The sequence below is a fragment of the Octopus sinensis genome, linkage group LG26, assembly GCF_006345805.1.
Source record: "Octopus sinensis linkage group LG26, ASM634580v1, whole genome shotgun sequence".
Classification (NCBI taxonomy): domain Eukaryota; kingdom Metazoa; phylum Mollusca; class Cephalopoda; order Octopoda; family Octopodidae; genus Octopus; species Octopus sinensis.
This window is the reverse complement of record NC_043022.1, coordinates 22,434,837-22,456,707: the sequence shown is the minus strand read 5'-3', so window position 1 is coordinate 22,456,707 and position 21,871 is coordinate 22,434,837. Positions and strand designations below refer to the sequence as shown.

At 39.9% G+C, this 21,871-nt stretch overlaps 2 protein-coding genes across 3 annotated transcripts in view; one reads left to right on the top strand and one right to left on the bottom strand.

Annotated features, from left to right (window-relative positions):
• Window positions 1-1,047: 1,047 nt before the first annotated feature.
• LOC115224857 (protein C3orf33) lies at window positions 1,048-8,323 on the top strand. Its single transcript, XM_029795807.2, has 5 exons — window positions 1,048-1,204; window positions 2,753-2,812; window positions 4,794-4,938; window positions 6,366-6,520; window positions 8,041-8,323. The coding sequence occupies exons 1-5, from the start codon at window positions 1,121-1,123 to the stop codon at window positions 8,314-8,316; spliced, it is 720 nt and encodes a 239-aa protein (XP_029651667.1). The 5' UTR covers window positions 1,048-1,120; the 3' UTR covers window positions 8,317-8,323.
• Window positions 8,324-12,450: 4,127 nt separating this feature from the next.
• LOC115224840 (solute carrier family 2, facilitated glucose transporter member 1) overlaps window positions 12,451-21,871 on the bottom strand; it is a 35,956-nt gene continuing 26,535 nt past the window's right edge. For both annotated transcript variants that reach the window (XM_029795780.2, XM_029795781.2), the window contains 5 exons: window positions 19,524-19,622; window positions 18,734-18,946; window positions 17,880-17,955; window positions 16,109-16,236; window positions 12,451-12,883 (listed from right to left, as the gene is read on the bottom strand). In XM_029795780.2, the coding sequence (XP_029651640.1) occupies window positions 12,725-12,883; window positions 16,109-16,236; window positions 17,880-17,955; window positions 18,734-18,946; window positions 19,524-19,622 (675 nt within the window). In that variant the 3' untranslated portion in view covers window positions 12,451-12,724. The remainder of the gene's footprint in view (window positions 12,884-16,108; window positions 16,237-17,879; window positions 17,956-18,733; window positions 18,947-19,523; window positions 19,623-21,871) is intronic.

The window sequence follows — 21,871 nt, the reverse complement described above, 5'->3', positions numbered from 1 at the left end:
AAAAAAAAGACGTACAGGAGAGAGTACGCCTGTTGGTCAGCGGTTGGAGTGTGACCGTTTGTGATGCAAGTGTTTATCAGCCGAGTGGCTTGTCTCAGGATAAAATACAGAATCTCACTGCGTAACAGCTGCCTTGCCGCTCAGTAATCGAACTTACAGATCTGGAGCCTTATATGAAGCATTAAAAGGAGGGGAAAAAAAGAGTAAGTAAAGTTACTTTGTTTAAAAAAAGGAAAAAAGTGCTTCGAAGGAAAAAGAGAAAAAAAACGATAATTAAGAAAAAAACAACAGACAATATAACATGATTGTAAGAACAGTTTGTACTAATGTTCAAATGGTACTGTATGAGGAGTGGGGCCCATGCAGCCATTCATCTTACATTTTTATATAATTCATATTCATTCGTTATATGTTTATTGTCCCCACTGTGGCGTTGTGTCTGTCCTTGTGTCCCCTCTGTGTTAAGTGGCCTGAGTGCCAAAATAAAGAATCAGCATTGTCGCTCAGATGTGGGAGCAGTACTCCATAACGGGCATCACTTTTAACCGTGGGGCGATTATGTCGTCGCGCGAGCGTGTCTGTGTGAATGTCAATACAAAGGAACCGAGAAATGGATGGATGGAAGCACTCCGTCGGTTACGACGACGAGGGTTCCGGTTGATCCGATCAACGGAACAGCCTGCTCGTGAAATTAACGTGTAAGTGGCTGAACATTCCACAGACACGTGTACCCTTAACGTAGTTCTCGGGGATATTCAGCGTGACACAGAGAGTGACAAGACCGGCCCTTTGAAATACAGGTACAACAGAAACAGGAAATAAGAGAAAGTTGTGATGAAAGAGTACAGCAGGGATCACCACCATCCCCTGCCGGAGCCTCGTGGAACTTTAGGTGATTTCGCTCAATAAACACTCACAACGCCCGGTCTGGGAATCGAAACCACGATCCTACGACCGCGAGTCCGCTGCTCTAACCACTGGGCCATTGCGCCTCCACGAACCGAGAAATAATGTATATGAAGCAATAACCGTCAGAGTAAATATTTAGAGTTACCTCCCCTCGCTCTCCGTGACACATTTCATCCTTCAGCGTCAATGTGTGCTACTGTCTTCGGTTAAAATGCCTCTGAATTTACCAGACAAATTCCCCGTCAAAAAGGTCGATATTCACAATTACATCGATTCCCATATAACTGAAATCAGGGTAAGATATTCTGAAATAATTAGCTATTTGTTATTTTTATAAAGTTGGTTATTAGTTTGTTTTGCAGAATTATTTATTGTTATTATGCGTTAAGTTTCACTTCCGAAAATGGAATTATGTAAATATCTTATATTTTATTGTTGTCTCTAATGTTGTTCTGATGGTTATTTGGAGTAATATTTGTATCCCGAAGAGCAACTGCTTTCGTTTGTCATTTGGGATCGTTTTTATCACCTATGTCCTTGACAAAACCACTTATTCTGTGAGCCACTGTCCGGAAAGCCTCTGCGTGGCAGCTTGACCTGCTAAAAATATCAGTTAAATTTCCTTCAAAGCACACCGTATTATCTTATGGTGGTGGAGAAGGACAGATTGGATAATATAGTCCCAGGTATATTCTGTCTGAATAAAAGACGTGATAGTCATTGCTTGAACACTTTTGTTCGGTCAGTGCTGACAGGGGTGGTGGATAAACAAAATTAATAACTCGCTGTCCACCCTCTGCCCGCAGAGTTAAGGTCATTGGTGTATGACGAAGGGGCTTCAGATTTTATGGTTGTCCATAAACTCTTATCAAATATATCGCCAAAGTCTAGTTTGTTTTCACCGGAAAACCTAAACTAGGTTGTCCCGGAGATTGTGTCATGATACGATAAGAACTAGAGACAAATAATAATGATAATTTCTGATTTGAGGCCAAGGTCACTAGTTTTGAACGGAGGGGAGTAGTCAATATAATCGACCTTAGTATTTGATTGATACTTTATTTTATCGATTCTGGAAAGATGAAAGCAAAGTTGACCTCAGTGGGATTTGAACCCAAATTGTAACAACCCAACAAACAATAATAATCATCATCCTTTCTACTATAGGCACAAGGCCTGAAACTGTGGTGGGGAAAGGGCTAGCCGAATACATGGATCTCACTACTCAACTGGTCCTTATTTTATTGACTCCGAAATACAGACTGCTCCCAATTTCGCGGGGAAATTTTAAAAAAATATATATTTTGCTGTTGTGCTTTATGGCCAGCCTCCCAATTTCGCGGGGAAATTTTTAAAAAATTTTTTATTTTGCTGTTGTGCTTTATGGCCAGCATGCCTGTCAGAGCAACCCTCGTTTGTATCGTACCAAGGACTCTCACCTTTTTTTATTTCAATGTATTTTCTCACAGACATCAGGCTTTTGAAAAGCCCTCCTACGCAATAAGTAGATTTTGGTGCAAGATTTTAATTTGATACTGATGAAAACAAGACATTTGTACTACAGAGCCAGAGGCAGTTTTGGCCGGGTTGGTATCAAAAGGGTTAAAGAATTTAGGTAGGAGTTTAAAATCGATCAGCTATCAATAACTTGATTTACCCAACCTACCAATGCCATTGGCCAGGAGGTTGCTCTCTGTTGCATATGGACAATTCATGGAGACATGAGAGCTGGGTACCAGGTGAGCTATTTTGATAGGAACTCTACCAAAGATACTGTACCTCTCTAGCACTTTTACACTCCCATAACATATTGTAACTCAAAATTTACTCTTCTCTTCAACAGACTGGTATTTATTGCATAGGAACATTTGGAGTGATTCTTTGTCTACGGAGTTTGAGGCCTGTAAGTATTCCACAATCAAATTTGCCAACGATTCTGCATTGTTATACATTTTTTTACTCATTCTTTAATTAACTTGTTTTTTTGATGACTTTTTCTTCTATTAATTGAAATACAATGAGAGTTGTGGGCTCTATAATTAATGCATTGACTGATTATTAATTGCATGGTCAACAGTTCAAATCTTAATACTGCTGTTCCTCTTACCACTAACCTGTTAGAAATACCAAACAAATAAATCCTTTCTGAGATGAATCAGTGAAGGCTGATCTCAAGTTGCTAAGCCTCTTGGTGGAGATGACAGGGTACTGAAACGAACAGTGATATGTTGTGCTTGAGAAAACCTATCCATCTCAGCAGAATTGAACTTTTATCAAGGCGTCCCCCACAGCTCGTCTTCTAACACCCACTCTTCCATCAATCTTCTAAATTACTTAATTTATCAACCCTGAAAGGATGAAAGGCAAAGTCGACCTCAGTGGAATTTGAACTCAGAATGTAGTGACAGGTGAAATACTGCTAAGAATTTCGCCTGATGTGCTAATGATTCTGGAAGAATCCTCCTCCTCCTCCTTTCAACTATAAGCACAAGGCCTGAAATTTGGGGGTAGGGGTCTAGCCGATTACATTGGACCTAGTGTTTCACTGGTACTTAATCAGCAGGATTTAAAGTCAGAACATAAAGACAGACAAAATGCTGCTAAGCATTCTGCCTGACATGCTAATGGTTCAGTGAGCTCGCTGCATTGATAATAATAGTAATAATAATAATAATCCTTACTTCTGGAGGTACAAGGCTTCAACTTTGTGGGAAGAGGATGCATCAATTACATTGACCCCAATGTTCAACAGGTACTTAATTTATCGACCCTCCCCCCAAAAGGATGAAAGGCAAAATTGACCTTGGTGGAATTTGAACTTGGGACAGAGCAATGGACGAAATACTGCTAAGCATTTCGTCCAACGTGCTAATGATTCTGCCAGCTCACCACCTTAATAATAATAATAATAATAGTTTTAAATTTTGCCACAAGAGCAGCCATTTTAGTGGGGAGGGGATAAGTTGATTACATCAGTCCCAGTTTTTCGCTCGTACTTAATTTATCGATCCCAAAAGGATGAAAGGTTAAGTCGACCTTGGCGGAATTTGAACTCAGAACGTAGTGATGGACAAAATACCTCCAAGTATTTTGTCCAGTGTGCTAATGATTCTGCCCACTCACTGCCTTAATAATAATAATAATAACAATAACAACAACAACAACTACTACTAGCTGTAGCCATGGAAATTCCATGGTTATTTTGAAAATTTTATATTTTTCTGAAACATTTGATTCTTGAGAAGATATGAAAATCCACATAAGCACTATTGATTGGACAATCAATCCATTTGTCTTTCTGTCTGTCTATCTTATTTCTTTATTGCTCACAAGGGGCTAAACATAGAGGGGACAAACAAGGACAGACAAAGGGATTAAATCGATTACATTGACCCCAGTGCATAACTGGTACTTAATTTATCGACCCCGAAAGGGATGAAAGGCAAAGTCGACCTCGGTGGAATTTGAACTCAGAATGTAACGGCAGACGAAATACCTATTTCTTTATTACCCACAAGGGGCTAAACATAGAGGGGACAAACAAGAACAGGCTTAGGTATTAAGTCGATTACATTGACTCTGGTGCGTGACTGGTACTTAATTTATCGACCCCAAAAGGATGAAAGGCAAAGTTGACCTCGGCGGAATTTGAGCTCAGAACGTAGCGGCAGACGAAATACCGCTCAGCATTTTGCCCGGCATGCTAACGTTTCTGCCAGCTTGCCACCTTCTGTCTATCTTATCTATCTACCTATCTATCACCTATCTCCTTATCTACCTATGTACCTATCTATTTATCTATCCGAAAATTTGTTAGAAAAAATGTCCATGCAGTAACAATTGTGATAATGATGATGGTAATAATAATATTTTATTTACTTCAGTTTTCCAAATTCTCTAAGGTGGAAGAAGTGCCATTAAAGTTTATCCAGAAGAATGTGACACTCCAGGGAAGAGTGAAGAAAATTGAAGAGAAAGGGAAGCTATTGATTGATCATGAACCAATTGTCCGTCTGCCATGGCATCAAGGTTGGTGGGAAAGATTCTATATTAGGTGTTGAAGGGATTAGCAAGTTACATGCACCAGAGAAGAAAATGTTTTTTTTCTTCTTTTGGCTTAAAGAGATATCATGATTATTGTTTAACCTCAATTGAGCATATTTATGTTCAAAGGCATTCCAGCCATGACCACCCTGACTTGTTTTTTAGAGACTCTCTAAAGAACTACATTTTCCAGTGTGTCCAATTCTTTATCATGGTATGGTGTGATTTAAGGAAAATTTAATTGCTATTTCTATCAGGTTAAGTGGAGGCTCTCTCATTGTCTCAAAATTTTGCTTTAACATGAGAGAAGGATGCTTTTAAATTTTGGTTATATTTCTATGTCTGTGACTATCGACACCTCTCACTTGCAATGATGGAATAATTAAATGCAAAGATAGGTTGATTAAGGACTGTTGCCATCTCTCACTAGCTTGGCCAACTGATCAAAGACTGATGCTCCCTCGCACTTGTTTGACAGGTGATTTAACCCTTTCACTTTCAAACTGGCTACATCAGTCACCCTGCAGAATTAAATACAAGACCTGTCAAAGGACAGATGAATTCTGAAGAGTCAACAGTCATCCAAATAAGCAACTCTTGTTATTAGCCATGCTGCTTATTAAGTACTTCCAAGCTAAAGCTCAACACAGGGTCTCCTGGCATCACCCTCGCTCAGGGCTCTGGCACCAAATTGATCAGAACATTACAAGACACAAATACCTGAGGAATGTGCTTCTGACTCAGTCTTTTCAGAGTGGTGACTGACACAGACCACTCCCTGGTTTGCTGCAATCTCAAACTCCAACCAAAAATGATGCATTGCACCAAGCCCCCAGGCAAGTAGCATATCAATGTTACTGCAACCCAGCAGCCAGCTAAGACATGCATTCCTCAAGACACTAAAAGATGCCCTCCTTGCACACCCAGAGAAGGTAATGTTCAGCAATATATATGTGCGTGTATGTGTCTTTGTGTTTGGTCCCTGGCTACTGCTTGACAACCATTGCTGCTGTGTTTACATTCCTGTGACTTAGCAGTTCAGCAAAAGATAGAATAAGTGCCAGGCTTAAAAATGAAAAAAGTAAGTACTGGGATCAATTCATTTGACTCAAGATTTCTCCAAGGTGGTGCTCTGCATGGCGACAGTTTAATGACTCCCTCTCTCTCTTTCGGAGAGGCACAAGCACCTACACGCACATATACACACACGGCAGAAACTACCACCTATCGAATTCAATCACAAAGCTCCGGTCGGCTCGAGACTATAGCGGAAGACACCTGCCCAAAGTGCCACGCAGTGGGACTGAACCCGAAACCATGTAGCTGGGAAGCAAGCTCCCTAACCACACAGCCATGCCCGAAACAAATAAAAGATTAAAGCTAAATCTTTCTTTCTCTCATTATTTCTTCAGACAAACCATGCCTCCCCGTTCGGTTAGCATTTCTATCAATAAGTCCACAGAGTAGACTTTGGTTATTGAAGAATGTATTGGACAAACACATTTGGTTCCAGCCAGTAAGAATTTCAAATGGAGGTCTATCAATTGATTGCATTGTGTACACAAAGGTGAGACTCATTTCTGTGTTGACTTTTATATTGATTTTGTTTTGTTTTCATATATATTATGGTTTTTCTTTTTATTTCTACTTGTTTCAGTCATTAGACTGTGGCCATGCTGGAATACTGCCTTGAAGAATTTTTGCTCAAATGAACCAACCCCACCCCACTACTTATTTTTCCCTTTTTTAAGCCTGGTATTTATTCTATTGGTCTCTTTCGCCGACTAAGGGGAACGTAAACACACAAGCACCAGTTGTCAAGTGACGGAGGCGGGACACATACATATAGACACACACAAATATATATATATTTGCTGTCTTCTCTCCCAGTACACTGCTGTGAGTGCCACTGGATGACAGACTCTGGTGATGATGTTATTCCATGCTTTCCAATCCATGGTGCTGGCCCTTAGCATGCTTGAAGTCGATTGCAGCAACTTCAGGTCTTCCTCAATTTGTTTCACCCATGTCTTCTTTGTCTGCTGTGCTGGGTTCTCCAGTGCATGGATTGTTACTGCCATAAAAGTTGGTGTGGTAGTCTTGCGGTGCTCACCTTGCATACATGGTCAAACCACTGTAGCCTGCGCTGCCAGACTTGGTTTTCAATGGTCAGCTGCTGCTGGCATTGTTCTTGGATTTACCTATCAAGTACTGGAGTCAATTCTTTTGCTTTCACTCTTTCTTTCAACTGGTTACATTGTGCCATGAAAAAAGTGGTAGATCCCTAACAGCATCATTTTCCCCCAAAATGGTGACAAGATAGCTGAAGGACAAGAACCTCTTCTCATAAAAGAATGATTTATTCTGGCATTGTTTTTTCTTTCTATCCCTCATACTTCATTCGCCACCAACACTTTAAATGTATTATTTACTAACAGCTTGTTTTCATGAGCTAAACATTGAAAATGTTCCCTCAAATATAATTTTAATTTTAGTTTTATCTCGTAATTTCGTTAAGATAATTACTTGTTTCTCCTCATTCCAATTCACATTCTTATTCCCATATTTTCGTCCTCCTGTCCCCAAATAAAACTTTACTTGCTTAATTCTCCTCATTCTTATTTCCATATTTTCGTCCCTCTGTCCCCAAACAAAACTTTGCATCCCTATGTCTCCAAACAAAACTTTGCTTGTTTGTGGCCTGTTTAACCTCATTACCATTTTTTTTGTCCCTCTGTCCCCAAACAAAACTTTGCATCCCTCTGTCCCTAAACAAAACTTTGCGTCCCTCTGTCCCTAAACAAAACTTTGCATCCCTCTGTCCCTAAACAAAACTTTGTGCCCCTCTGTCTCCAAACAAAACTTTGCGTCCCTCTGAAGAGATGCTATGTAAATGAGGTTAACTAGCCAATAATAGGCGCAGTGTACATGGTCCGTCTGTAAAGCAGTTTTTTTCTATCTACATTTGGTGGTACCCATATCAAGTATAATCATTATCATTGTCATCATTATTATCATTGTTATAATGTGTGTTCTTCCATGATGTTCATACCATTGTTTACATTCTTGATGTTTATCATTTTGTAGGGTTACCTATGGAGAAAGGTGAACATCAATGAGAAAATGGTAGTTACTGGGACCAGCAAGCTTGAAGAGAACATAAACGTCTCTCTGAATCCAAAACAGACCAAATATCTTGAAAATCTTATCAAGTTTGAAACACAGGCTGACAAGAAGGGTGTTGGAATGTGGGCACGAGAAAAACAATACACGGGTCTACTCAAAATACTCCATTATTTTCTTGAAATGACTAAAAACGGATATAAATTTCTAACAAGCAAAGTTTCTCCAAAGCAGAGCTAAAACCATTGATGTTGTTGTTGTTATTCAGTCACTGGTCAGTGCTATTCTTGCAGGTGTATAGCCAAAGATGTTCCAGACATGACCATCCTGTGCTTTCAATCACACATAGTGTATCTAGAATGTCATTATCCAATGAGTACTTCATTCTTTCACAATCACAGAGTGTAAATGTAAAGATTGGCTGCTATTTTTTGTAAGTTGTGTGATCATATACAGACTACAACATAGGTGAGTATATCTAGTATGTGTGTTTGTGTCTGTGTGTATGTATACATATATATATATATACAATTCATAAATAAGGGCAAACGAAAAAATTTCTAATGCCAAATATGCCAAAAAATTGGACATATTGTCCATTAACCATATAATTTTTTCACAATACGCACGCTACTCGAAAAAATTATTTCTATTTTGGATGTATTTGGGGTACTTAATTGTGCTCATGACTTAGTGTTTGCTTCTTCCATGGGTATGAGTAAGTATCTCATTTATTTCTTTTGCCACATGTATCACTGACGAAGGGAGGGCTGTTATAAGCTAACCCTGAAATCGGTCCGATATGGTAATAATGGAATTTTTTAGAAATTTCTGTCGACCTTTTTTTGTGTAGCGTGCGTATTGTGAAAAAATTATATGGTTAATGGACAATATGTCCAATTTTTTGGCATTAGAATTTTTTTCGTTTGCCCTTATTTATGAATTGTTTATAAATTTAACCTTTAAAGGTATTTTTTAATATGCTGGCCATTGATAAAATTTTTTTTGGAAAAAAATTTTATCCTACATTAGATATATATATATAAAAATGTATGTGTGTGTGTGTATATATATGTATGTGTGTGTGTGTATATACATATATGTATGTGTGGGTATATACATATATATAGTATGTGTATATATATACCTACAAATGTATGTATATATAAGTGTATATATATTTCTTTATTGCCCACAAGGGGCTAAACATAGAGGGGACAAACAAGGACAGACAAAGGGATTAAGTCAATTACATCGACCCCAGTGCGTAACTGGTACTCTATTTATCGACCCCGAAAGGATGAAAGGCAAAGTCGACCTCGGCGGAATTTGAACTCAGAACGTAACAGCAGACGAAATACTGCTGAGCATTTCACCTGAAAGGTAGGTCTGGTGAGATTGTTGAGATGCTTGAACAGAGATGTGTCGATATATGCCGTCTCAAAGAAGTAAGGTGGAGAGGAGGTTCCGCTAGGTTCCTCACAGGCAAAGAACACAGGTACAAGATTTTCTGAGCAGGAAACACTGACGGGGTTGGGGGTGTGGGTATACTTCTTGTGGAGAAATGAGTGGATAAGATAATCGAGGTAGTCAGAGTATGCGACAGAATACCTAAGATTAGATTAGTGCTTCTTCATGGGTTAGCAACCATTATCTCAGCCGGGGCCATCTGATGGACAAAAATGTTTTTATTGACAATTATCAACATACCAGTGTCATTTCAGTTCATTGTATGTATTTCTTAAAATTTGTTAAGATATTGATATTATTTAGCTCTTTTTATTGTCATTTCATAATCAATGCACATTTGTTGTCTTGTTTTATTTCATCATATTTCTTGACATAATGTATCCAAAGAGGAGATCCTCCATTGGTTGAAAAATTATCACAATCTCAATTGGCTGTGTGAATGAACATACTTATTTCTTTATTGCCCACAAGGGGCTAAACATAGAGGGGACAAACAAGGACAGGCATAGGTATTAAGTCGATTACATCTACCCCAGTGCGTAACTGGTACTTAAATTTATCAACCCCGAAAGGATGAAAGGCAAAGTTGACCTCGGCGGAATTTGAACTCACAACGTAATGGCAGACGAAATACCGCTAAGCATTTCGCCCAGCGTGCTAACGTTTCTGCCAGCTTGCCATGTGGATGAACATACTGGCTCCAAAAAACAGTACTGTAAGTAAAATTAATGAGCAGCTGCTTCAGTACCTTCCTCGAAGTCCTCACATCTATCAGACAATTGATACAATCCCAGATCCAGAAGAGGTGGTAAATTATCCAACAGAATTTCTCAATTTATTGGAGCCTCCAGGACTACCTCCCCACAGAGAGGAACTTAAAGTGAGAACTCCAGTAATGTTATTGAGGAACTGGATCCGCCAACATTTTGCAATGGGACATGCCTGGTGGTAAAGAAAATGATGCCACATGTTATTGAAGCCACCATCCTCTCTCATCATCATCATCATCATCATCATCGTTTAACGTCCGTTCTCCATGCTAGCATGGGTTGGACGGTTCGACCGGGGATCTGGGAAGCCAGAAGGCTGCACCAGGCTCCAGTCTGAGCTGGCAGTGTTTCTACAGCTGGATGCCCTTCCTAATGCCAACCACTCCGTGAGTATAGTGGGTGCTTTTTACATGTCACCTGCACAGGTGCCACGTGAGGCTGGCAATGGCCACGATCGGATTAGTGCATTTTACGTGCCACCGGCACGGAAGCCAGCCAAGGCAGCGCTGGCATCGGCCACAATTCGGATGGTGCTTTTTACGTGCCACCGGCACGGAAGTCAGTCTCTGGATGTGGAAAATAAGAGGATGTTTTCATACCCAGAATTCCTCTCGTTCCATTGGTAGCAGAAATCCCTTTTTCATTCAGAAGAGTGCAATTTCCTATTTGCATCAACTTTGCAATGTGTATCAATAAATCTCAGGGTCAAACACTGTCTGTAATAGGACTTCAATTGGACGAGTTATGCTTCTCACATGAACAATTAAATGTTGGCTGCTCTAGAGTGGCTACTGGGCCAACAAACAATGGGAGAGGAGAGATAGGGGAAAAGCAGGAGGAGTAATGAAACAACAACAACTGAAAGAGAACAAAGATATGTATTTTATGGAAGCATTGTTACTTTCTATATAATAGTGTTTTGTTGGCACACCGCTTATCTAGCACACACATACACACTCATGTAACTCAAACACATACATTTAGAAATATATATATACATACATGCACCTAGATATAAATACACTTGTGCATGCATTTCATATACACACACAGACACACACATACACACAAATATCCACATGCATATATATATATATATATGTATGTATGTATATATATACACAACTAAATGTATAGACATATATAAACATATATATTTAAATATATAAATATGAACATATATATATGTATATATATATAAATATACATATATATATATATAATATATATATAAATATACATAATATGTATATATATAAACATACATACATATATATAAATATACATATACAAATTATTATATATAAATATATACATACACACACATATATATATATATATATGCACACACACACACACACACACACACAGAAAGAAACTCAATAGATAAGACCCAAAGATGCTCAATAGAGAAAACACTTAGTAGCACTCAGATAATTTGAACTCACCCTCCAAAATCTTTATCAAGGGCTAATTCCACAGGGTAAAGAGTGGCTATAAGAGGAATCCAGGTGAGCAGATATGGAGATAATTATGCAAATAAACAAGCAGTTTTATTTATCTGCGTTATTCTCTCTCCCTCTCTCTTTATATATACACACATACACACACACACACACACACAGATACATATGCACACACATACACACTCACACAGACAAGGATATATAAACCCCACTTTATCACTTGAGCACCTAAAGACGGTGTTACTATCAGGCTACGGACATTGGCTGATGTAATTGTCGTCGCAGAATCAGTGTCACAGCATCCTTCCTCATCACAGAAATTTCAGTATTAATTTTTTTTTTTTTTTCTCATCATAGCTTCCACCTCATGGCATTCTTGTCTGAAGAATCTTTTCTCTCAAAATCCCGATCACAGAGTTATTGGTAAAGAACTGTTGTTTAAAAGAACCCTCAATTATTCCCATGTTCTGAATCTCGTTACAGCTAAATTGTTGAGGTATGTTCTAGCAGACTTCACAAACATGCAAATATATACTTTCACACACCAAAAAATATATAAATGAAAATGTGTACAGTTTTAAATTTTAAATTGATTTCTTTGACAGGATGAAAAACTCTGTGTATATTGTATATATGTGTGTGTGTGTTGTGTTGTGTTCATATTTATATCATTTTAGTTATATATGTGTTGTGTGTTTGTACTAGCTGTTGTGTTGTTTTTTTTTTTTGTTGTTCCATTGGCAAAGAAAATTCAAAAATATATATAACACTGTTCATGGCAAGGGTGTATGTTAGCAGACACTAATTGAGATCCTCTGTTGAAGGTGTAGCAGAGCATGTGCATATTATTATCATTAACACACGTTCCTGGGTGTCTTCTGTTCAAGGGCCGGTAGAGAGAGTGCGGGTGTATGTGGATTGGTGTGTGTGTGTGGTCTGGATCTATATCAACACACGCTCCTGTGTGTCTTCTGATTGGAAGTCGGCTACTATGTCTTCGATTTTGCGTCCTTTTGTTTCTGGTACTTTGAGAAAGGTGTAAACTATGAAGAGCAGCAGCAAGCCAGTGAAAATGAGGAAGCTGTAACTGTGGAGGTATACCTAGAGAAATAATAAGAATCAGGTGTTATGGTTAAATTTGATGATTACATATATAACATGTATGTATATGATGCATATATATAATACAAAACCACATTATGATACAAATCCAAAACTGAAGAAAACAAACATGAGTGAAGAAAGCAAAAAAAAATGTAATAATAAAATTAGAAGAAAAAAGAGAAAGACAAGGAAAAAGAAAGAGAGAAAACATCGTTTCAACACTAAGTGCTTCATTTAGTCACACACCACAAGATTCAACAGAACCTACTGAAAAAGATTGGTGCAAGTGTGAAGGTAGAACACCTACAAAAATCATCATTGTTTGAAACTGCAAGAATTCTTTGCAGGGTTCTTGAGGCATGACCAGTAAACAAGTGTCACCTTAGTCTGCTGGCTGTGGACAGCTAACAATTTCCATCATACCCAGCAAAATAAGCTGTGAGTTTTCATATTATTATTATTATTATAATAGTAATAATAATATGAAAACTCACAGCTTATTTTAATATAATAATAATAATGATAATAATAATAATAATCCTTTCTACTAAGGGCACAAGGCCTGAAATTTTGTGGAGATGGGGGGCAACTCGAATACATCAACCATGGTGCTCAAATAATATTTATTTTATCAACCTTGAGAAGATGAAAAGCAAAGTTGACTTCAGTAGTAATAATAATAATAACAACAATAATTTCAAGTGACAGTTGACTGCAGCAAGCAAACAATTAAACATGTAATGTCCTTGAGAGTGTTAACCATTATCTACCCTAATTAGGTCAATTCTATCTGTTGAAGCTAAAATAGATCACAATTAAACTAACATAGATTTCAAAGTTCAAATCACATGCTTTCCTATTATTTATGTTGTTTTTTTTTTCTTCTTTTTATCAATACTGAAAGTAGAGGAGCAGCAAAATTGTTAGTATAATAATACAGAAACATACTGACTAAAATATATTAAAGCTATGGCTGCAACTAAGCCTGAAGGTGAGAAAATGAAATGTCTAACTGATGAATCTTAAGCCAATACCATTCAATTTACCTGTAATTCTACTCAAGCAGAAATAATGGTTATAGATGGTCGTTGGTACTGAAGGATTCTGACCAACCCCTTGTGACTGAAAGTGGACTAACACATTGAAATAAAATAAAGTCCTTAGTCAAATGGTCCAACCCATGCTAGCATGGAAAGCGAATGTTAAATGATGATGATGGTGGTGATGTATGCATGCTTGCATGAAGTTGGTTCTGATGATGGAGTCGACTCTGCTCAAATCTTGGAACTGAGGCGAAGTCAGAATTGGTGCCAGGTATTTTGTCGACACCTCAATGTTATGAATTTGATTACTTGGTTTTATGTTGGAGTTGCTTGTCGTTGTGGTTTTGTGGCATGGAGCAAAACAGGCCTTGCTGTCCACAAAAGAGAACATGTAAATGATCCACAAGCATTCAAGCAAACTGGGTCCTCAACTTGTTCCATTTACCAAAAGGTTTGCAAGGCACCTGCAGGCCTCAAGAGACACATACCTGTCCATAGAACATGATTACAGCTTTATTTTACTGAACGCTCTTTACTCTTTTATTTGTTTCAGTCATTTGACTGAGGCCATGCTGGAGCACCGCCTTTAGTCGAGTAAATCAACCCCGGGACTTATTCTTTGTAAGCCCAGTACTTATTCTATCGGTCTCTTTTGCTGAACCGCTAGGTGACGGGGACGTAAACACACCAGCATCGGTGTCCCAGCTAGAGGGACAAACACAGACACACAAACACATACACACACACATATATATATACATATATACGACAGGCTTCTTTCAGTTTCCGTCTACCAAATCCACTCACAAGGCATTGGTCGGCCCGGGGCTATAGCAAAAGACACTTGCCCAAGATGCCACGCAATGGGACTGAACCCTGAAACCATGTGGTTGGTTAGCAAGCTACTTACCACACAGCCACTCCATTTATAAAAAATAATAATAATAATGAAATTATTGTCTACAGTGCTCAGGTGCACCACAACTTGTCAAAAAGTGCGTATAATGTATATGCAGTAATGTACAAATGTCTGGAAAGCGAACAGTGTATGAGTCAGATACATGCTTGCGTGTGTATGGAGGGGAGAAAATCAGGTGTAGTGTTGGCGAATCTCAGGAAGCATGGAAGTTTTGAAGGATGCAGTGCTCCGACAACTAACAACTGATGCTGGCAGTCTGTTCCATGCTTCAGCAACTCTTATAATGAAAAAATGTTTCCGAAAGTCATGGGAGCCGTGCTGTTTGTCATTCTCAAGAGAATCAATCATATATATGTGTGTGTGTGTGTAAGAACTATAACCACATATGATGATAATGTTAATAGTAGTGATGTTGATGATGATAATGATCATATTGATGGTGTTAGTAGTAGTGGTAATGATGTTGCTTATGATAATATTTGTGCTTGCGAAGACCCAGCAAACCAAATGAGACCATAACCTGTGGCCCGTGCCAGGAGCGTAACCAGCCCGCTTATGCGTACCTTTTCCTTCCTTGGACACTAAACTCTGTTTGTGAAGACCTGTTGAGGCAAGTGAAATCAAAATCAAAATCACATTCGATGACTGGCATCCGTACTAGCAGGGTGCAAAGAGCACCATACGAGCATGATCGTTGACAGAGCGGCTAACTGGCTTCTGTTCCAGTGGCACATAAAAGGCACCATTCGAGTGTGATCGTTACCAGCGTCGCCTTACTGGCACTTGTGCCTGTGCTAGTAGGGTGCCAAGAGCACCATCCAAGCGTGATAGTCACCAGAGCAGCCAACTGCTTCTGTGCTGGTGGCACGTAAAAGGGCACCACTTGAGCGTGATCATTACCAACATCGCCTTACTGGCACCGGTGCTGGTGGCATGTGTAAAAAGATTCGAGCGAGGTCGTTGCCAGTACCACCTGACTGGTCCCTGTGCCGGTGGCACGGAAAAAGCACCCACTACACTCTCGGAGTGGTTGGCGTTAGGAAGGGCATCCAGCTGTAGAAACACTGCCAAATCAAGATTGGAGCCTGGCGCAGCCATCTGGTTCGCCAGCCCTCAGTCAAATTCGTCCAACCCATGCTAGCATGGAAAGCGGATATTAAACGATGATGATGATTGTTATAATGCTGATGATGGTTGTAATGATAACAAAGATGCAGATAATAATGGTGATAATGATTCCAAAAGTTTGGAGATACTTACATCCATGAATGGGAAACAAATGCCAACAGCAAAGTTAGCAAGCCAGTTGGCAACGACAGCTAAACTCATAGCATATTCCCGAGCTCCAGTTAGAAAGAGTTCTGCTCCAATGAACCATGGTATGCTACCTGTAAGACAATACAAAACTATATGTTAGCACAGGTTAAGTTAGCAAGTTGTTGTTGCTTAGCCAGAAGTCAGTTCTGACCCAGAAGACCCATAATCAAAAATGTCCTGCCTTTTATTCACACATAGTACAAATGAGTCTATGTAATCTGGTGGGTAATCTTTAGTTTTATGTGTGTGTGTGTATATATATATATATGTAATATGATAAATGTCGCCCTTTCCAAGCCTAACCAGGCTTATGGGCCCAGTTTCCTGGTTTCTGTGGCGTATGTGTTCTCCACCAGCTGGACGGGACGCTAGTCTATTGCAGTGTTACTTAAGAAACAGGAAGAGAGAGTGAGAGAAAGTTGTGGCGAAAGAGTACAACACGGGTTGCTGCCACCCCCTGCCAGAGCCTCGTGGAGCTTTTAGGTGTTTTCACTCAATAAACACACACAACGCACAGTCTGGGAATCAAAACCACAATCCTCCGACCACGAGTCCGCTGCCCTAACCACTGGGCCATTGCGCCTCCACATATATAGGTAGAAAAAAATGCATGATGGACTTCTTTTAGTTTTCAACATCCAAATCCACTTACAAGACTTTGGCCAGCCTAGGGCTATACTGGAAGACACTTGTTCAAGGTGCCATGAAAATCATATGCCTGGTAAGCTAGCTTCTTAACCACACAGCCATGCCTGTATGTATACGCACACATATGTATATGTGTGTGTGTGTGTGTGGAGGTGTATGGATTAGTTGTTAGGTGATGCATTCATGACCATAAGATTGTAATTTCGATTCCTGGACCGGATGATATGTTGTGTCCTTGAGCAAAACACTTTATTTCAGGTCACTCCATTTCACTTAATCCTGCAATAGAAACGTTGGCATGCTTAGCAGTATTTCGTCTGCCGCTACGTTCCGAGTTCAAATTCTGCTGAGGTCGACTTTGCCTTTCATCCTTTCGGGGTCAATTAAATAAGTACCAGTTACGCACTGGGGAGGGTTTTTTTTTCGATATAATCGACTTAATACATTTGTTTGTCCTTGTTTGTCCCCTCCGTGTGTAGCCCCTTGTAGGCAGTAAAGAAATAAGAAATAGACTGATATCCCATCAAGGGGAACAATAGATATGCCACAGAATCCAAGAAACTGGCCTTATGAGTCTATGGCTGAGGAAGGACTTTTGATCCTTCTCCACACACACACAAACACCACAACACTTGCAAGGCCATCATCCAAACCACAAAGAATGCTCTCCCTGTATTTCACAGTCTGCAAACTCTTGCCTCCTAAACTGCAGCAGATCCTTTTAGTCTATTCTCAAAAATATTTCTACCATATTTGCAGACTTGTCTTTTCTTCTACTTCTCAACCATGATGCACACGGAATCAAGGTTTATCTGTGTTGCACACAGAGTCAAGTTACATCTGTGCAATACAGAGAGTCAAGATTTACCTATGCTGTAAGCAGAGTCAAGGTGTATCAAATGTTGCACACACAAGTTGTGTAACATCATTGTTACACACAGAGGTCCTATTATTATGATACTCAGAAGTCAGGTGTATTGCTGTTGTACAAAGAGGTAGGAGTGTATGTAACAACATAAGTGAACAGTACAAAACAGAAAATGTGTAGAAAGTGAAGACATCTTACCTGGTCCAATAGAAAAGAATATGATATAAAAACAAACACAGGCAACAGTGAGATAAGACATCCAGCTGTACTTCTCCTAAGGAACAAAGATGGCAAATTGTTTAGATGATATTTTCATTAATATTTATCATACATAATATCTTATGAGGCTGAATCTGGCTGGTTCGAACATAAAATGGACAGAAAATTTGTACTGGATATGGCTAGTTTAAGTGCTAAAGAATTAATGTGTCCCTTTATTTAAGTCAATAATGATAATAACAACAACAACAGCCACCGCCGCCACCATCAGCGTTTACAATAGGGTTCAGCCAAGACCAACTGTGATGAGGAGTTTTTTTGTTGTTTGTTCCTTCTCGAGCCATGCCTGGCTCATAAGGGCCAGTTTCCCGCGGTCTTGGCATTTAGGTTCCCCACCTGGATGGGACGCCGGCCCATTGCAGGTGAGCTGCAAGATGCAGGAGGAAAGAGTGAGAGAAAGTTGTGGCGAAAGTATCAGCAGAAGTTTCGCCATTACCTTCTGTCGGAGCTGCGTGGAGCTTAGGTGTTTTGCTCATAAACACACACATCGTCCGGTCTGAGATTCAAACCCACGATTCCTTGACCGCGAGTCCGCTGCTCTAACCACTAGGCCTAGGCCACGTGTCTCCACACTGATGAGGAGTGAAGACCTAATGTCTTAGATCTTAGAGGGGAGAGTTAAAGGAGTGTAGTCTCTTGGAAGGTAAGCTATAATGTTATTTAAGGGAGCAAGTTAAGCAAACCAATAGGGGCAGGTCTCACTTGTTATCACCTAATGATATTCACTTAAATGGGAAGGGAAGGAGAGAGGTTGAATAAATAACATGTCTTACCCTGAAAACACTAGCAACAACAATGAAGATGGAGGCAAAGAACATGCCCGAGAGTCCAGCTAGATGGAGGATTTTTCGACCAAGGCGATCAACAAGGAAAGCAGAAACAAAATTAACCATCAGATTGAGCACCATAGTCAAAATTGAGGCAATCTGTGCCACTTTTGCAGATAAATTCACTGACTGGAATATTCTGGTGGAATAGAAAACAACCTGCAACAAGAATGATATGAAACAGTGAACAAAGGACAGGCGTGTAAGTTAGGTAATGGTTGAGGTTATGAACCAGACTACCACTGTCACAACCACCACCAACATTTCGAGAACAGATACTGCAACTCTCACACACATGCACAGAAACATGTATATATACACAAACATGTATATATACACAAACATGTATATATACAAACATGTATGTATACACAAACACACACACACACACACATATATATAATCAAGATAAGCTACAAGGATATCCAGAGGTAATGCAGTACGATTGATTCATGCAACTCCAATTAATTGAACAATGCGATCATTACATCAATTTAAAATGTAGAGCAATCTTCAGCTGCACAAATACATAGAATGTACTTAAATTAGAACAGATGGACACATTAGTATATACATTATATTAATGTGCCCAAAGTGCCACACAGTGATAATGAACCTGGAATCATGCGCTTGGGAGGCCAACATCTACCTACACAGCCATGCTAGCACTTACAAAGCCACACTTCATTTATGAGTTTTATCAAATATAGAATATAATATAGTATAATATACTCACAGCATTGATACCAGAGAGTTGTTGTGATAACATCATCATGACACAGATGAGAAGAGGTTTCCGGAGGTAAGGTATTCGAAACAGATCAATGTAGGTTACCTGTAGAAGACATTAAGACAATAGTATAGAAGAAAGATACTGACGGGGGTAACCAATAGTAACATTAGTTTGAGCTGATGATGTTATTTATTAGAATGAAGCTGTTCCAACTGTGACCATTTCATCTTTTATTCTGACATGGTGTGTGTAAAACTACATTGTCTAGTGTGTTACTTTGTTTAGCCACGAGTCAACCTTCATCCAGCAGTCCTACAATCAAATCTGTCCCAGCCATAACCAGTGCATCTTTTCATTCAAAAATATTTCTATGACTATTTTATGTGTCCTTACTTATAGTCTGGCCACCATGTACTCCCTATGGAAGCCTCTCTGGGGCCACTGCTCCATCTCTCAGAAGACAAAGCTCCACATCTACAACACATTGGTCTTCTCCATTCTCCTTTATGGAGCAGAAATGTGGTTCCTCTCAAAGACCCTGGCAAAGGGGACTGACAGCTTCGATAATAGAGCCCTGAGAACCATCAAGAACATCAGTTGGTACCATCGTGTTTCCAGCAAAGAACTGCATGCCCGCATGCATCAGCCTGCAGCCTCCCACCTCATAGCTATCTGTCGCATGCGCTGTTGTTTGTTCCTTCTCGAGCCAAGTCTGGCTCATAAGGGCCGGTTTTCCGGTTTCCTTGGCGTATAGGTTCCCCACCTGGACGGGACGCCAGTCCATCGCAGGCGAGTTGCAAGATGCAGGAGGAAAGAGTGAGAGAAAGTTGTGGCGAAAGAGTCAGCAGAAGTTCGCCATTACCTTCTGCCGGAGCCGTGTGGAGCTTAGGTGTTTCGCTCGTAAACACACACATTGGTCGGTCTGAGATTCGAACCCGTGATCCCTCGACTGCGAGTCCGCTGCTCTAACCACTAGGCCATGTGCCTCCACTCACATGCACTGGTATAAACATGTCCTCTGTATCCTGCTAGATCATCCTACCAGGGCTTTTCTCTTGTTTGATGCAGCAGCTGTGGGCTGGAAGAAACCTTGTAGCAGGCCTCACACCAAATGGTTGGAAAATGATTAAGGAAGATCTCCAGAGGCTTGACATCACCTTGGAGGATGCAGAGGGGCTGGCACGGGACTGCCAGCAATGGAGAGCACTAGTGGACCAGGTCAGCTCTATGCATGATGACATCCTGGGACAGTTAACCTGGGATGACCCCATGCAAGAGCATGAAGTGAGCAAGTCCTCACTCATTCTTTAGCTCCGGGTCAGTCCTGATCCAACAGATCAAATATGATCCAGCTGTGACTATCTCGTCTTTTACTCAGACATAAGTATATCTTGGACTAAGATGTGATTTGGATACGTTTGTGGGGATAGTTATATGAGGAAACGATGGGGTAATCAGAAGTAGCCACTTCATGAATATAAGAAAGAAAGCAATTAATTGGTCTATGGTGACTGTGAAAGGAAAGAGAAAGGAGATGAATTGTAGCAACTGTTTAGCCCAAGGTCAGCCTTGATCAGGCAAGCATTCCAGCAGTAACCATCTCATGTTTTTTCAATGTGACTGCAACATCGAACCATATTATCCAAAATGTCCTTGCCTAAGCTAGGGGTTTGTGATTTGAGGGAGAATTGATTGCTATTTTTAGCAGATGGGGATAACTATGTCATGGTTCCTGTTGGCTCAAGGAGATGAGTTAGTGTATGGTGAGCTTAAGTTATTGGTTGTGGTGGGGGTGAGGACTGCATGGCCATTTGCTAATTTGAGGTTGAATAGAAGGTCAAGGAGTTGTCAAAGCACTTCAGTTTTGCAGGGGTTAAATTACCACATCATCACACTGATTTTCTTGGCTGGTTTAATGATAATGATGTGTCAGTGTTGAAGACAGCAGAGTGTAACAAGTTGCAATCAGGATACATTTCACTGTCTTAATTGCTTCTTAAAATCGAAGACGTCCCATTCCAATAGCATATACCGCTCCCACCTATTGGCCTGCAAGAGCCCTGTGCTGATGCTACATAAAAAATATACATGCTGGTGCCATGTAAAAGTACTTGTGCCAGTGCCACATGAAAAGCACACAGCACACATTGTAAAGTGGTTGGCGTTAGGAAGGGCATCCAGATATAGAAACCAAGCCAATCAGACAGCAACCTGATGCAGTCCTCCAGCTTGTCAGATCTGGTCAAATCATCCAACCCATGCCAGCACAGAAAATGGATGTTAAAGGATGATGATGATGATGAACAGATCAGGAGTCTTACACTGACTTGGGGTGTCAGATGTGATAGGCA